General features: G+C 35.9%; 2 protein-coding genes across 14 annotated transcripts in view; one reads left to right on the top strand and one right to left on the bottom strand.

Annotated features, from left to right (window-relative positions):
- LOC110445675 (FERM domain-containing protein 5-like) overlaps positions 1-10275 on the bottom strand; it is a 79961-nt gene extending 69686 nt beyond the window's left edge. For all 8 annotated transcript variants that reach the window (XM_021490409.1, XM_021490411.1, XM_021490412.1 and 5 more), the window contains exon 1: positions 10064-10275. In XM_021490409.1, the coding sequence (XP_021346084.1) occupies positions 10064-10168 (105 nt within the window). In that variant the 5' untranslated portion in view covers positions 10169-10275. The remainder of the gene's footprint in view (positions 1-10063) is intronic.
- LOC110445676 (probable gluconokinase) overlaps positions 6274-18504 on the top strand; it is a 19927-nt gene continuing 7696 nt past the window's right edge. Inside the window, exons 1-4 of one of the 6 annotated variants that reach the window (XM_021490419.1) lie at positions 6274-6300; positions 7041-7109; positions 16665-16747; positions 17286-17316. In XM_021490419.1, the coding sequence (XP_021346094.1) occupies positions 16710-16747; positions 17286-17316 (69 nt within the window). In that variant the 5' untranslated portion in view covers positions 6274-6300; positions 7041-7109; positions 16665-16709. Of the gene's footprint in view, positions 6301-7024; positions 7110-10298; positions 10417-10550; positions 10626-16009; positions 16171-16664; positions 16748-17285; positions 17317-18504 lie in introns of those variants that run through there. The other 5 variants (XM_021490424.1, XM_021490418.1, XM_021490422.1 and 2 more) reach the window with 5 other exon arrangements.

Raw genomic sequence — 18504 nt, 5'->3', positions numbered from 1 at the left:
TCAACTTCAGGCCTAAGAAAGATGTTGTCACCTACAGGCCTAAGTTAGGGGTTGTCACAGGCAGGCCAATGTAGGGAGATGTCACAGACAGGCCTTAGTTAGGGGTTGTCACAGGCAGGCCAATGTAGGGAGATGTCACAGACAAGTAAGGGGTACGTCATCTCCCTACATAGGCCAAGTAGGGAGATGCAAAGACAGGCCTAATTATGGAGATGTTACAGGCAGGCCTAAGTAGGGAGATGAGACAGGAAGGCCTAATAGGGAGATGTCACAGATAGGCCTAAGTAGGGAGATGAGACAGGAAGGCCTAATAGGGAGATGTCACAGACAGGCCTAATAGGGGAATGTCACGGGCAGGCCTAATAGGGAGATGACACGGGCAGGCCTAATAAGGAGATGTCACAGGCAGACCTAATAGGGAGATGAGACAGGCAGGCCTAATAGGGAGATGAGACAGGCAGGCCTAATAGGGAGATGTCAAGGGCAGGCCTAATAGGGAGATGTCACAGGCAGGCCTAATAGGGAGATGTCACGGGCAGGCCTAATAGGGAGATGTCACAGGCAGGCCTAAGTAGGGAGATGTCACAGGCAGGCCTCATAGGGAGATGTCACGGGCAGGCCTAAGAGGGAGATTAGACAGGCAGGCCTAAGTAGGGAGATGAGACAGGAAGGCCTAATAGGGAGATGTCGGAGGCAGGCCTTAGGGGAGTTGTCACAGGCAGGCCTGATAGGGAGATGTCACAGGCAGGCCTATTCTTAGTAGGGAGATGAGAAAGGCAGGGCTAATAGGGAGATGGCACAGGCAGGCCTAAGTAGGGAGGTGAGACGGGAAGGCCTAATAGGGAGATGTCACGGGCAGGCCTAATAGGGAGATGTCAAGGGCAGGCCTAATAAGGAGATGTCACAGGCAGACCTAATAGGGAGATGTCACGGGCAGGCCTAAGAGGGAGATGAGACAGGCAGGCCTAAGTAGGGGGATGTCACAGGCAGGCCTAATAGGGAGATGTCACAGGCAGGCCTAATAGGGAGATGTCACAGGCAGGCCTATTCTAAGTAGGGAGATGAGAAAGGCAGGCCTAATAGGGAGATGTCACAGGCAGGCCTAAGTAGGGAGATGAGACGGGAAGGCCTAATAGGGAGATGTCACAGGCAGGCCTTAGGGGAGATGTCACAGGCAGGCCTGATAGGGAGATGTCACAGGCAGGCCTAATAGGGAGATGTCACAGGCAGGCCTAATAGGGAGATGTCACATGCAGGCCTATTAGGGAGATGTCACAGGCAGGCCTAAGTAAGGAGGCCTATCTTCTTTGCACCTTGATAATCAGAGCCACCTTAACCTTTCACCTCGTACTTGTTTCCATTTAAGTTGATGGATATTTACCTATACCTTCATTATCGTTCACACGTTTAAAAAAAGAACAATCAACGTATTGTACATGTATTATACACAGCTGAGATCAGATCATCGTTATTGTGAAACCAAACAATACCAAATAATATATCACTGTTTTACAAACAAGAGCTCAGAATATGATCCTACTACATGAAATGTGATCTTGCAGGATATGAGAACTCACAATACCTGTACAGGTAACTACATCATTGTATACTGATGTATATATCTGACAGATAACAGAAAACACACCAGAAGGTGGGTTTAAACTGATGACAAGTATGTAAATTTATGGAAAAGAGGTTTCTGTGTCATCTTCTCTATATATTTTATATACCGGTACATACCAGTGTAACTTTATAACTCTCAGCCCAGAACCACAATTACAGGTATATAAACAGTCCTTGTTATCTTACAGGTACAGCTATACTAGGTACGTATGTGTATTCCATTCATGATCATCCGCCTTGAACTGCTCTAGATCTACATCCTGTTTTTTGTAGTACTCATATACTATTGATTACTAATTCACTATGTCTGAATCTAAATCTCTAAATACATCTTAATTAATACAGTTGCATTTGTTAAATGGTCTTATTATTAAAAGCATAGATTCTTTAAAAGTATTTTTAGTTAAAAAAAATGATAAAAATAAGCTGTAAATCTTTTTTGGTTTAATTTCTCTCTTTTCTTTAATGTCAAATCAATACATGTACTACATATTCTTTAATTATTGCATAATATATATTACATTTATATTCCTGCGGACTTTTTTTAATTTACTTAATATGCATTTGTCAAAATAGAAACATTCTCTAGTTCATTAGCCAAAGAAATACGACAAGGCACACTTTGTTACCTGTACATTTCTTTTTATGGGAATTGAAATATTTTTATTTTTTATTTTTCAGGTTTATAAAGTTTAAAGTTGGACTCATTTGGTAAAACATTATTCATAAAATGTTTCTCACTGAAGATATTAGCTTTGTAGCTCAAAGTAACTTAATCCACATTAATTAGAAGACAGTGTTGTGTTTCCTACATCTGGATACCCCTGGCTGTAAATATACACAATGTACCCCCTAATTAACTAGCTGCATACATATGTTTAACATGTGGCATAGTATTATGATCCTCATGAATACCTAGGGACCATATCCCCACCTAAGAACCCAATCCCTAGGTATTGGTATTTGTTTTCATTCAGTTATAGCTAAACTTACATCAGCATGCTTTAGTCTACCTGTCTGTATAATATGGCATCATCGTCATGATTCCCAAAAATATTTGTCCATCTGTTCATAATTATAAGTCCCTACATCGTGTATTAGTGATGTACATGTATAGGCTTTGGTCAACAACTCATCAAGCTTAAGTAGAATGTTCAATGTCAAAAAACTGATTAGGTGATTCATCATGACATTGATCCAATATACAAATATAAAGTGCATTACAGATGTAATATTCACTATCATAAACAAGAAAACAGGTTTTATACTCCCACGCTGATGACTAATGTATCCAGACCCTGCCTTATGAGTTAAATCATCTCGGCTCCAATATCCAAAGCATGACTAGCTTAACCACAAATTATCATAAAATTTAATGCAGTATATTTACAAAAATATTAAACTCAGTTAAAATTTTAAGAAGATGGATTCAGAATCTTTGTCTTAAGACAAGATATACAAAAATATTTGTACATTTTCAGATTTTTTTATCAAAAATCCCATTCTGAAAACTTAAAAACATGTTAAGCTAACAACAGTAATATCGTTTTGAACAAGCCTATTCATCAAATATACAATTTGATATTCTCTCTAGATCGCTGAAGTCAAATAAGATTGTGTTTACAGTGTGAACATGTTATAGATATAGATATAGTCCTGTTCGCTCAAGGTTTGTTTGTGTTTTACGTCCTATTAACTCATTAACCCCTGAAGACACATTGGAACTCTCAGAATTCAAAGGTTGCAATTTATGTAGTTCATTATGAAACTTCAGGGGTGAATGAGTTAACAGCTATGGTCATTTAAGGAAGAACAAGGTTTTTGTGGTAGACGAAAACTTCAGTACCCAGGGATAACCACTAACCTGCAGCCATGGCCAGTACCTGATGACTGCCCAAGGTACCAAACGTATGCCCCAACCTGTGACCCAGTGCACGTGGCAGGTAGGGGGCTATAGTGATTGTATACACTCAGATATAACCACCGGGCCACCGCGGCCCCATTCAAGAATACATCCAAAAAGAATGAAGACAATATAATGGCAGTGCTGGAATGCATTGACATTATTACCAAGACATTCTGATTGTTTTAGAATGTATAGCATCGACAATGTTGTGACGGTCTGATTGTGCATTGTTCGAATTCTGACAGTTTGAAAAAACATTGTGGGCAATATTGTTACAATCTGGGAATGCACAATGAACAATATCATAAAGAATGGTCCTTTTCCTCAGTTGCCACATTGTAACCAAGATCTTCTATACAGCATGGACAACTAGTCGAGTTAAAGGATGACCCAATACATTGAATACAATAGAGTCATGGTCGGAGAACTATACCTGTGGGATATATGTCAGGTTACATATCCTACAGGGTACATTCTTATTATAGACACATCTCACCTGAACATCAATAATAAATGATTGTGTATATATACATCCATATAATGGTACCTACATCAATCAGATATGGATTGGTATAGCATATATCGTAGTACATGTACAGTATATCACAGTACATTTTGCACCGTATTACACCTAGTAAACATGCATTACAGGTAAGTTATTTGGAATTATTAAAATTAGGATATGTACAAATTATAAACCAAGTTTCAATAGGTAATTAAAATATTCTAAATTTACATTACTGTTTGCTTTATTTCTGTAACTTTCCCATCCATTAACAAATACAACATGTCACAACAACTATAAAGGAGTTCAAAATTGATGAAAAACCCCTCATTTATGTCTCAAATCCTGTTCAGTATAAAGTGTACTGTTGCATATCAGGGCCAAATAAATATTGTATTTGTTTTGAGTTTCTAATTGACCACTGGCGTATTTTTTTGTATTTATTTACTCTTTTTTTTTCTCCATTTGGTTCAAATATGACAAAATTAATTTAGTCAAGTTTCTATCTGCAATATCAGGGATGCATTATATAAATGTCAAAATAAAAAGTCTGCTAGCCCGCATCAAAGATGATGGCTCTGGTACCTAGTTGGATATTTTCTAAATCAACATTGCAAATCAACATTACATTGTACAATGGAATGTAAAACTATGATTCAAAGATAAGGCAAGTATTTTATTTGCTTTTTGGTTACAAAAATTGACAAAAAGTGCTGGGGTGCCCCTTATATGGGGACTTCCTTGTAACGGAACTTTTTCTTACAAAATAAAATCATCTCGAGAGCTAGGTGATCTTAATTGTCTATAAGCAGAGGCTTGCCTCAAGGTGAGGGTTGTTACATCCATTCTCTGACACACCCTTACCATAAAGAATGATTCTTTTTATATCCTCTTAATATCTTTGTTTCATCCTGAATTGCACAAATCTCTCCCTTTGAAAGCTGATTGTGATATCATATTTTAAAGCTCATATGACATCATAATATTGCTTCTTCCTACAAATACCATCTCTCATTTCCTTGGGACGGAGTGCTTATAAAGATATCGTGAACAGGTCAAACGGGAGACAATTTTGTGAAGAATGGTGGAAGAATTTTTTATCTAAATGCAATTCCGTCTTTGCGTATTGCAGAGTTATCTTCTCCTGGGAGCAGGGATTGATTGTTACGTCATTGGTTTGTGTGAGAAAATTACGTCGTTTTCTCAAAAATTGATGACGTTACTCTCACAAACAAGTGACGTTACAATCAATCCCTGCTCCCAAGAGAAGATAACTCTGCAATACGCAAAGACGGAATAGTATACCTAAAGTGAATACTTATTCATGAGTACCAAACCAATGTCCAATACAAGGTAACATCATTCTGTCAGGTTTCAGGAGGATACCTTCTGGTATATTCCGTCTTTTCGTTTTGCAGTCTCATATCTTCTCTTGTGAGAGGGTATTGTTGTCATGTCATTAGTTTGTGCAAGAAAATTACGTCGTTTTCTCAAAAAATTATGACGTTACTCTCACAAACAATCAATACCTGCTCACAAGAGAAGATAACTCTGCAAAACGAAAAGACGGAATATAGAAGCCTTCTAATGTAAAGTATTTAAGTAAATAAAAAGGGAAGTAACTTCTGAATGCAGGTTCCATAACTGTATCAGTATATTGGTGCCGACTAGTTTCGACCTGCAAAGCAGGCGAAGCAAATATTGATAGTCATGGGTCCTATAGAATTAGGAATTCGATACTCTTCTTTTATCTATTCTAAGTGAATCCTACTAGTAAAAAATCCCATGTTGAACTGCAATATGTTCTACATAATAGTATCATTGTATATTGTAGTACATCAATGGTATATGTGTAGTATATATACCATTTACACTACAGGCGACTCATTATGTAGTTAGTTTGAAACTATTTTATGATACATGAAATAGGACTATATATAGTGCTTACCCTAAAGCTTATTATATAACACAATGGCCTTATCTTCAATACCAAGTATATGTCATAACATTGTTCTAACTTACATGTCCAGGAATGCAAAGAAATACTTTGTTCTTTTGTATTTCATTCATGAATAAACAATTACAAAAGAATCCATTTGATTGTACAAATACACCTAGGACTTATGAAATTGAACTTGGCAATGTCCTTGGGCATGAATTATACAGTGTAATTGTGTTATTATACCTCGGGACAGAAAGTGTAGTATGTAAGCCACAGACTAATTTCCCTCAGAAAATCTGCATTTTTGGGCAACACACAAAACTGGTATGTCAATAGTATTTTATTGGATTACTTATTATATTATGTGCCTTATATTAGAAAACTTTTCTTTTTTAATCTTCATCAACATTTACTTTACATCTTTACACAACATAGAACATGTACACGTTTCCTAACAGATTTATATAAGTTATTTCAACTTGTTTCCGGATCCCATTCCTCTGTACTTTGTACGTTATGTGGTGTCATGCAACTTAATGTGGAATGAAATAAAGTTTATATTAATATGTACAAAATGTAATTAATTTCAATGGCCAATACAAACTGATATTCTATATTAAAAATTGAAGTAAAAGAAAATCATCCAATTTCAACATATTTTCCACTCACAAGAATTCAAACTGCTATAATTAACAACTTTTCATATTAAACAAACTTTCCATATGATATTAAAAAAAGAATCTGTTCAACCTATGAAAAGATATTATTAAAGTATGGACACAAGTAAAAACAATATAAAAACCAGCTTATTTAAAAAATTTATTAATTTTGATTAATTTTCATCATTACTCTAGCTAAATAATTCTATCACTAAATCAGTCAGTAAATTATATATACAAATGTACTATCCATTTCAGGTACATATATAAATTATATCACTAATAATCTGTCCTTAACCTTTCTTGGTTTTGAATTATTTAATTACAGTTATCTATACAATAAGTTAATTGTATCATCATACTAATCATGTAAACATTTGTATGTTTTATTATATCCCTATCAAGATATAGGAACAGCTGTTAACTGTATCAACAAGTGACAAGTATATGAGTGAGAGGCCAGGTAACTGCCAGGTAAGATGTGTTAATTACATTATCCCAACGCAGCTAACCTCGACCAATCAATACACAGTCCAATTATTAACCTCTTGATCAGCTATCAATTCTCCAATCATGCCTCAATTAAGTAGGCACAGTACACAGCAGACCTGACAAGACAAGTATTATACCTGTACGTCCAGCCACCTGAAACTGGGGTCAGGTGTGTAACGACCTACTATAAACTCACTGACGAGACCACAGGTGTATAGCTGAGATAAAGCACTTTAGAGTCATATAAGGTCAGGGTCTCCGGTATTTTTACTCCGTCGGACAGTGATGATAAAAGTTCCGTAGTTTTATTAATACCTACGGCTAAAAAGCACCTTTAATGTACATTTCACTTTCATTTCAAATCTTTTGCTTACTGCCAATTGAATAAGATACATTTAATAATAGTCATCAGTTTAGAAATATGTTATATCAAAGTTTTACTTTATAAACGAACAACATACATTTTAAACGCCTCGCACGAATAATATACATGTTTTGATGGTAATAGTTTGCCATGCACAATTAAAATACATTAACAGTTAAGGAAAGCTTTGATATATACCATTTTTTTTAAACAGTATCTACATTATGATATTGTAAAAAAAAAATGAAATTTTGAAATATACAGGAAATGTAATTGTTTTTCTACATGTATGCATATAATATGAATGACACCAATTACACCGTCCATAATTCCAACAACACCAGACAAAAATCTCGAAATGTTTAGTTATGCTATCACTAAAGTGTTTCAAACCAAGTTCTTTTCAAATTTATTTATTCACATCTATTTATATGACTAAAGTTGCTTTTAGAAGACAGAGCAGATGAACTGTAATGCACCGGCGTTAATGCAGACAAAGTGATATATTGACACATATACATACAGATGTGTGTATGATTAAATATGCACAGTACTAGTGCAATAGCGTTCCAGACTTTGACTCAGATTGACAGACTACAGTAGTAGAACATTACAGAATCTTATAATACCTCGAGTACATAGAGGTATATGTTTACACTGGAAGTTAATCCAGGTATACTGGTACCTGTGTTATAACACAGTAAATGGCACACTAATTTGTCTATACACTTATACCAGACTAGACTTATGTGACCGCAGTGACATGAAAAGTAATACCACTTTATACCACTGCCTTGTACAGATATACCCACAGGGTGATCAGGACTTAGATAAGCTTATGTAATACAGTAGGGTGTCTATATATAGTACCAACAAGCAATTAAGTTTTTAAAAATACTATATAATAATACTACATATTGAAGTCCTATCAGCAGACAGTACATCAATCCCATGTACAGAAGATTAAAAACAAAACATACAAAATAGATTTGTATTATTCCTATGACAGAATTAGACCTGAAAACAAAGATTCACCCCTTTTTCTTGCTTGAGTTATTTACAAGTTGTACGTTAATTTATAAACAACTTTATAGAAAACTAAATTTGCCCCAAAAATGTCTTATTTCATCTCTTTAAAAAGTATTTTGGAAGGCAGAATTGTTTCCCTTAAAAAACTGAGTGATATAAAAAGTTCTGTGGTCAGCAGTTAAAAGGTTGAGAAAAAGGAAACATATATTATTTCCTTTGGCCTAACAGCCATATTAATTGATATGCTGCACATGTAAGGTAAACAAGTTCTTGTACATAAAATTGATATTAATATATTCCACGTGTCATATTTTATTCTAGCTGAAATCTGGGTTTTTTTTCTATCAAACTTGTTTAATCACCTTGATTTATTACTAGTCTGAATATAACTATTAACTGTCTGTAACTTTTTCTTTTCAAACCTAAACTTGATATGTGAATAAATATATGATATACTTTGCATGATAGCAAAGGTATTTTACACCCATAAAGCAATTTTTGTATAATACATGTATATAAATTGTGTACTGTGTAGTAGTGTGTACTGTTAAAATACGAACAACCTGACTTTACATAGGAGGGGGTCATTCAAATTAATATTAAATTCACACAGAAACCTTCACACACATATGTGTGCTGTTGATACTTTTTTGTTAATATATGCTTTTTAATAATCAGATATAGCATAATGGCTAATGGACAAACAAAATGGCCTTCTGTTTTAATTTCTTTCATGTTAATTGACTCAAATATTTACATAATGATTTATATTTATAGGAATGTCATGATTGTAACTTAGGACATTTTAATATAATTTTTAATGGATTTCTTTGAAAATCAATTTCTAAATTTACATCAGTGTGTGTCATGCATATGTCTGTCATCAGATCAACACATACCTACATTATGCTCCGGGCAGCTGTTACCTGCTAGCGCTAGATGTTACCCGAGCTCATTGAAATAAGCACTTTTTTTCTATTTCTACACAAAATTCACTGCAATAAACCATGTAGTAATTTCATGTTGGGTGGTTATGCAGGTCCAAAATGATTAACGTTAAAGTGCTAATTATTACATTTCCTTTCCACAATAAAATAAGTTATCTTTTTTATGTATTAGCTAATTTAATGCTGAATGAAACATCTATTAGGTGCAAGTTTAATATTCCACTCAGCCGTTTAATAGAAAACTTTTTAAGATAACTTTACGGCTCATGATTTCCATGCATCAATCGTCGTTGTATGATCAAATATAAACATGTTCCCGAGATTGTACTCCATATGATAGGCCTAGTCAATAGTTTTCGTTGAAAATGCAAATTACAAACATGTGTTCATTAATCAATAACATGTGCCATCGTCTCATCAAATTTCCAGCAAATATATACGCCCGAAACGCGATGTAAGTAACAATAATGCATCTTGTAGCGTTATTCCGTTTCAATACCGCCCTTCACACAAACGTGACAGACCGACACCGGCTGTTTAATTTCTGTTGATGGATTGCTTAGCCAGAATTTCACACCAAAATACATTTTTCTTACCTTGAAAGATAACTGAATGGGCTCCGAATCATCTAGGAATCGGATCGTGCATTGGTACTCCATTTGAGGATCGCTTTTAACACTTCTTTTCCTAAAAAGTGTCATCTTTCAAATAAGAGCTTCAGGCCCCTCTTTCTGTGAATGTTTTTAATCACCAATGTGTCACATCAACATCTATGCAAGATGGAAGCCCAGTTTGTCACATGACCTCGGCCAAGTTCAAGGCTGTTTGTATCAGGAACACCTCGGGATTTTTCTCCCAATGTAATGTTAAAGACCCGTCCATGCCGTCTGCTGCCAGGTAGTGCATGATTTCTAAATCCTACTTTCAGTTTGTTCATGGATTAACTAGAGTAATTATACTGCATGTATCACCACATAGGTGCGCGGTTAAAAATAGTTTACCTATATGCATGAATGATATAATGAATCATTATCTATCCGATCTGTTAGATTTTTAGAGTCTAAAACAGCTGTTGTCTCTCACGTTGTATTAACGTGTTACCGGTGAAGACGACTGATAGACATTGGTTGGTCGTAGAAGACTGGTTATGTTCCTTCAGTTCGTATAGTGTTCCTTTTTAAATGGTTACTTTTTATTGTTGTTAATGATTTATATACCGGTATAGATTTTGTTCCAGTTTATTGATTGTTGAAAATTTCGTTTTGGATGTGCTTGGGAAAATGCAAAACAAAATACCTTTGTCATATCAATTAGTATCTATATAGGGATCTTATATTTTAGTATACTGTATGACTGTACATCTTCTATCTCCCACATACTCTTTCTTTTTCAACATCCTTCATAATGGGGCCCATTCTTCATGATGTTGCGAGAATGTTACTTGTTTATTCTGAACTCCTTTCACCCCTAAGTAACTTTAATAAACCGTACCATGCATTGATCTGGATGAGTCTATTATGGTCCACAGTGTTGAAAGGGTTAAAGTGTGTAATTAATTATGATATGTAATGGTATCTTTGAAGTAACCGTAACTCTGATGTTGTTGGGAATCTCATTTCATTGGCACTTCCCTCACTTGACCCTTCCCCCCTTCTTCCTGCAGTTACTCAGATTGTGTCATTAGACACAAGACCAGTAATAGATCTTTACTGGCCAAATATAGCCAGGGACCAGACTGCTCAGTTGGTTAGGGCATGCATCTGTCTAGAGTGTGAGGGTCCCTGGTTCGAATCCCAGTCTTAAAGTTATAACTTTCATTCTTATTACTTTGTGCCTTTGATCTAGATCAACCTGTATACAAACTGTACACACTTGGCAAGGGTCAATTCCTTATCCTACCTGACCCTGGATTGTTCTTAACTTTGTCTTTGGAGGCAATGATTAGAAATAGAAGGGAGTGAGTGAGTGGACAATCAAGAATTTAGAGTTTGGGCTCAAATTCCATTTTTGCTGTTACATCTTATTTCAGACATAAAAGTCTGATGACGTAACTTTAGATTAGTAAAATGAAGTGGGATATAGAGGATCCCAAAAGAGTCATGATTGGTTATCATGTTTATCTAACTCGAGTTAGTTCTTTTTCAAATTGTAAAATTTTAGGCACCAGTTTTACCGAGTGCCTTTTACAATTTTAAAATTAACTAATGAGAGTAAGATAAACATGATAACCAACCATCACGTGTTAGGGGACCTTTTTCTCCCATAACGTTCATATTTTATCAAGAAAGTCATATTCGCGAAGCTTTGTTATGTGACATCATAAGTAAAAAATTGACCAATGAAATCACGTCCAGGGTGTTACCCACTAGTGGGTAACCCAAAATGTTTACCAACTCCTAGCAGGTTTATCCAATGAATCAGGAGGGAGGAAACCTATAGTGGTTGTGGGAGAAACAAAATGATGAACCTGGACTCGGGATTTTGAAGGAATTAAGGCTCTAGTCAAAATATTATCAATATCTTTGTTTTTTTAGTTACAAATCAAAATGTGATTTTACACACTGTGGTACATGTGTACATGTACATATTGTAGATATGGAATATTTTACAAAATTTTATTAGATTGATTTCCACAAGAAAAAATCATCTTATTCACATTACAAATTTTGACTCACTGACTCAGTTCAAAGTTCGATGACAATTTCATGATTATTTACATAAGAAACTTTTGAAAAATCAATTACCCAATCTCTAAAACAGATGCTCTACCAACTAATGAGCTGTCTGACTCCAGCAATTGACACATTCATTACCTGTTACATCACTTCTACCTTTTTCAAAAATGTCTTTGATGCCATCAACCGTCTTTATTTGTAATACATTAAAACATACATCAAAGTTTTCAAAAACACGAACAGCTGGTGTACTGAATTCAATAGCCGAAATAACTACTGACTGTTATTAATGCAGTCATTACTTTCAGATGGATTAAAAAAGTGTTCATTTCATGTCACTGGTACTCAATATTTAATTTGAAAATTATAAGCCCTTTCATTATTACCGGTGAAATGGGAGAACCCAAGGTATGTAGTATAGATAATATGTCTTGTACCATCAAGGTCAAATATGGTTATCTGTTTCAATTTAAATCCAGAGTATAATGTCTTTATTGCATATTTGTTTTTATTTTACTGCACAAATGTATAGATCATTTCAGATAGTGTATCACAAATCTTCTTTAGGTGCAGATCATCAGGGGCAAGTTCACAGTAAGAGGTCAAGGTCAAATACTGTATCTGATACCTGTCTGAACCATAATTTCTAGGAAGTGTTTGCGCTAAACTTCACATTGTGCAGACCATGAGACGTCTGAGTAGATAAGATATCCACAATATTGTTGGTGTCTTCTCTTAAGAACTCCCTATGGTGCAGATTAAAGTTTGTTTGAATTGGAACACACAGGGCTGTAAGTCAGGGACCCACAACAGAAGTCTTATTGAACCAAGATGGAAATAGGTCTGGAAATCTAACAATCTGTTCAAATTCTGAGATGTAGTGTTTTACTTTTAAAACATTAAACCTATAAAACTGGGACTGCTGCTGCTGGTTTGGGGGAGGGCCAACTCCAGGGTTAGTCGTCTGTTCTTGGGGGCTCTTCTGAATAGTTCCCTTCAATATGTTTCTTTGGTCCACTGGGACTGCTGCTGCTGGTTCGGGGGAGGGCCAACTCCAGAGTTAGTCATCTGTTCTACGGGGTGTTTTCTGAATGGTTCCCTTCCATATGTTTCTTTGGTCCACTGGGACTGCTGCTGCTGGTTCGGGGGAGTGCCAACTCCAGGGTTAGTCGTCTGTTCTTGGGTGCTCTTCTGAATAGTTCCCTTCAATATGTTTCCTTGGTCCACTGGGACTGCTGCTGCTGGTTCGGGGGAGGGCCAACTCCAGGGTTAGTCGTCTGTTCTTGGGGGTTCTTCTGAATGGTTCCCTTCAATATGTTTCTTTAATCCAAATGTTCCATTTCCCCATAGGTAGAGCCTTTCCAGAAAGCGATCTAGATGACATGCGAAGGACATATTTTAGCTATCCACAGCGCTCTTATTGTACAATCTCCACCATGATGCTTGTCCCTCGACTGCTTTGCAGTTCTTTGTTGGAGATGGTGTTTGGCCAATATAGACCTTGAGAATGCACCAAAAGCACTTGGTCTGTAGTTCCTCCATCTTTTACTTGATGGTGGGAATGGTCTTCCAGAACTCTGATCCTGTCTGTTAAGGAGGCTGAGGACACCAAAAATATTCTTCTCTTCAACACGAAATGTCTGCTTTATATTTCAACATAGTGCATTGGACATGATGTATTTTCTATTTGTTTACCTTGGTTGGGAGACAAAATGGATATTTTTTATGGATCAGAGATCAACACTACTAAGGGCTTGTTCCCTTGATTCAGTGATTTGAAAATTTTCATTCACAACAGAAATATCAGCCATTGCTTTGATATTTCATATACAATGTAAATAAATTAATAATAAAAGGGACATGCCTAGTGAACAAATTGTGGTGTGCTGTGTAATTTGCTTTGAAAAAGAAATGCGATGAGGAATACCAGCCCATTGTACAGGCCTAGTGGACCTTTTGTTTGCATTCTACTATGTATTGCTTAACCATTAACCATTATGTATACTCTAGTAACTCTAAATTGCTTGGATGTTGAAATTGAATGCCTAGTTTGGTTGTGTAGGAGAAAAGCATTGATAACCTTCTAGTTATCTGTGTTGACCTTCTGTATCTATCTGTTATTATTTATAGAAATAAGGTATGTTTAAAATGAGTACTTGTAAAGAGATGTGTAATTTTCAGTGTTGGAGCCATGGCAAGATACAGTATTCATACCCGGTACTACTCAGATAAGTTAAAGTCACACTGAACATTTGTCTTGAAGTTGTTTCCACACCCACATGAGCCATTTCTGAGATATATATTTGTCTGGTGTTTTGTTATGGTTTGTATATTGGTAATCAGGAGACAAAACTTACAAATTATATGGTTCAGTTGTGAAGTAATATCCTGCAAGCTTGGGAGAAAAAAAATTGCTTGCTGTATCTGAATAACAAAAAAGTGTATTTGTATGGAGAGATTAATGTAGTGCCCTTGACAGAATTAGCATCCCCCTATAGAATCAAGGAGCTTTCTCGTGTTTCCTCTGCTTAGACGGTACAAAAAAATAATCTGATTTGTACAATTGCATCATTTTGTAATGTTCATGCTTTAATTTCAGTCCTCTGATTACATTTGAAGATATCAAGATTGATTTGCTGTATGAGATTGAAACATCTGTAATCTTCATATTTTCAGTTGAGTTTTCTTGACTTTTATAAGCCTCTGTTTCCACACCAAGTCTGTAATGTCTAGTCAAGCCAGCTCTTTTTAATGACAGCTATATATTCTGTACTAAGAACAGGTAACAATTGGACAAACACAATTTCAGGGTTTGCGTTGTTGGCATCTCCCATAGCATTCTTACCTGAGATTCAGTATTCAACTGGACACCGTTGATTTCTGAGGATTGTTTTGGGAAGAACCCAAGATAATCTGAAAATAACCCCACATTTATTGAATAACCAGTTCTAACTCTGAATTTGTTCCACCTAATGAAATAAATGCATTTACCAGATAGTATATTAACCCTTTCACACCTATGTAACTTCAGTAGACTCTACCATGCATTGATATGGACGAGTCCATTATGGTCTACAGTGGTGAAAGGGTTAATGATAGATGAACTTTGCGAGGTCAAAATTATGGTTATCATTATAGAAGTTTGGACAATACTCAGTGATATTTTTTGTGTGCGAGTCTTAATTGGTAATTTAGATTGGGACTGAACAGCTGGTTCTTAGTTATATGATAACCTTGCCTACAATTTTAACACCTACATCAGTAACAAGGATTTGTATACAAAGGAATTGATTTACTTGCTGTTTGCATTTGTAACCATATGACAAAGTGACTGCGGGAACAAGTGGTTCCTGGTGATGAATTGATGACTTCATTACTGAATGGTTGAACATGAGAATTCATGGTGTGAAAACAAACCAATCATTGAAGTATCACTTCCTTGTTTGTTTGTGCTGCATCATTGTAAATTGTAGGCTGTTCATTGTGTTTAGTTGATGTTATCTGTGTTATCATAGGAGTTAATGTTTTTATTTGATGCTGATTTTTTTTTCTTGGCCAGTGCAATTGATGTTCAACACAGACAATGTGGATTTTTTTTGTAAAAGCAGAAAACCTGCGTTTTCAATCATATTGCTTCCAGAGTGTTCAAAAATTATTTTCAGAATCAACAGTACTAGAAAGTTGGCATATTTTCAGATAGTGAAGTTGTTAATTTTATGGCAGAAAGACATGATTAAACCATAATATTTTTGTGTTGAAAATGAGCTTTACTTTTCATTGCACGGTCAGCAAGATGTATTTGACATGACACTCAAAGCCTGTGCATGTAATTTGATGCTATCACGATTGTGTGAATTAAATTTCCAGGGACCGGGGACTTATACCTAATTCCTTGGTAGAACATTGGACGATACAGCCATCAAGAGAGGCTCTCAGTGACTTCATAGTTCAGCAAACAAACAACAGTGACATGCTTTTGAATCTCCACGCAGCCCAGTAGCAGATCTCCATAATATATTTCACTGCCAGTATGAAAATAAACATATAAACTTTATTTATTTTACAACAATTATGGAACAAGTTATGTCAACTTAAATTAATCACTCGTGTGGCCTGTATGTTAGCACTGGGGGGGGGGGGGGGGGGTCTTAGTGTGGGAGGAAACCAGAGTATCCGGAGAAAACCCACTTGGTCGGGCAGGTGACCCCATACCTTTTTCACGTCCGATCGGGGAATCGAACCCTGGCTACCTTGCTGAAAGACAAGTGTGCTATCCACTGCACCACCCGACCACCCTAAAAATAAACTTGGCTGACATAAATAGCAATCAAAAGTAGTAAAATACCATTCAAAATTGTTTCTCCAAACTTGGCAAAAGTTCACCCCACACTCCATCCCAAGATATTGCAGTCTTACAGCCCTGTACTATGGTACTATTGTATTCTAGTGCCACAAGCCCTGTGCTACTGTATTCTGGTGCCATCATAAAATCAATTGTTCTAATTGAATTGTTCCCCAACAGGTCTGAACCTATACTTGGAGGTGATACAGGACGAAGTCACAGATCATGCAGATCGTTATCATTGGAGTTTCTGGATGTGGAAAGTAAGATACAAACTTTGTGTTTTCTACTTGCTGAAATGTTTTTTATTTTGTTCCTTGATGTTTAAAAGTTTAAAACCACTATTTGAAGTTTACTAATATTGTTTTCTGTTTCTCTTGATGGTGAAATTATCACAAGAGGAAATATAAGCTGAACTCCTTATTGTGTAATAAGGATGAAAAGTAAAATGACTGTTTTTATACATTATATCCTTTTGAAAAAAAATTAATGCAAGAAGTACCCTAAATTCTGTTTTATGACTACCAATAGTTCTGGAATTCTGGACAGGCTTGGAAACAAATAATCATGATACTATTCAGAGTACCAGCTGTTATAGAAATATAATGCATTTCAATGCGTTCATTGTTTGTCAAGAATTAGGTCAAGGTCATATGTCATAAGTTGTACCCAAAATGAAAAGCTCAGTTAAGTTTATGGCTTTGTTAAACCCTTTCCATATAATTTGTTGTCACTTTATAATGATTCAATAAAATTCAAAGTTTTAAGAAATTTCAGTATTTGACACCTTTTCATTTCCAGAACATCAGTTGGACAGGCACTGGCCAAGAAGGTAAGTTTGTTATATCTAACAAAACGGTCAAGGTTATCCTTGTATAACGTTCTTCAAAGCCCAAGTTTCTCTGGAAGTTTCATATTATTGGAATTATTCCGTCTTTGACCAAAGATCAAACATCAAGGTTGCAGAGTCATTTGTTTTGAAAACAAACCTTCAAATCAGGAGTTGGTCAGGTTATATCTAACATGGTTTAATCATTTTCTGGTAGGTGTAAATTTTGCACAATGTTTTCCTCGGTTTTGGCCTCCCAAGGGAGTGAGTTATATTACTGTCCCATGACTGATCAGATAAACCAAAGGCCTGAAAATTGTTATCGCTGCTCTGCTTGACAATTAGCTTTAAACAGGTATCAGGAATGAATGGTTTACCCACTGTCAGAGTGATGGATACTGTGCCGAGTGCCTTTGGCGTGGTATTTCAGCAATCTAAAGTTGACATCAGATCTCCGCTATCACAAGGAGGCAAATACACCGACATACCACATCCAGCACACAGGCATATATTACACACACAGAGGCACAGCCTTAAAAATTTACTTTAGCTGTTGATAGACCACTAAACCCAACAAACGAAACAAAAAGATTCTATAACTAAATCAATGCAAAATGGACATGAGTGAACTACGTATTGACATGCTGTGACAAATATATAAAGTAGCTTTATTGCCATTTATGTTGTATGATGAGTCATAAATCTTAGAATGCGAGACATTAATCTAGATACATTATTTCATATAGTCTAGTTATTTTCTTTTGCATTTCCTCCTGTATCAGTAAAATTCCATTCTGTTGTTTATCCAGTAATAAAACGACCCCCCCCCCCTCCCACTTCCAACCTCACTGCACTATATCTGAGGTATTGACAATTTAATGTCTCCGTTAGAATAACGAACCATCCCTATAAGTTTGTCAAATATAATTGGATATTGTAGGGTTAAGGTTCCATTGGATTTTAGTACTTCCTATATTTTCTGTTTCCCATAGAACAAATGTATTCAATTCTCATTTCAATTAATTATCCAAGTTTTCATATATTCCTTACCTCACACAAGAAAGCCCCAGTTGGATTTTGTAGGATTTTGTTTGTGCTCCAAACACCCCCATCCTGACCCCCCCCCCCCCGCCATGGAGGGGAAGCAGGGTGGGGTGGATCATTTAGTTGGGTGAGACAATGTGAACCCCC

This window comes from Mizuhopecten yessoensis, unplaced genomic scaffold (genome assembly GCF_002113885.1).
Source record: "Mizuhopecten yessoensis strain PY_sf001 unplaced genomic scaffold, ASM211388v2 scaffold2329, whole genome shotgun sequence".
NCBI lineage: Eukaryota > Metazoa > Mollusca > Bivalvia > Pectinida > Pectinidae > Mizuhopecten > Mizuhopecten yessoensis.
The sequence above is the reverse complement of the archived record's forward strand: the minus strand, read 5'-3'. Positions and strand labels throughout refer to the sequence as shown.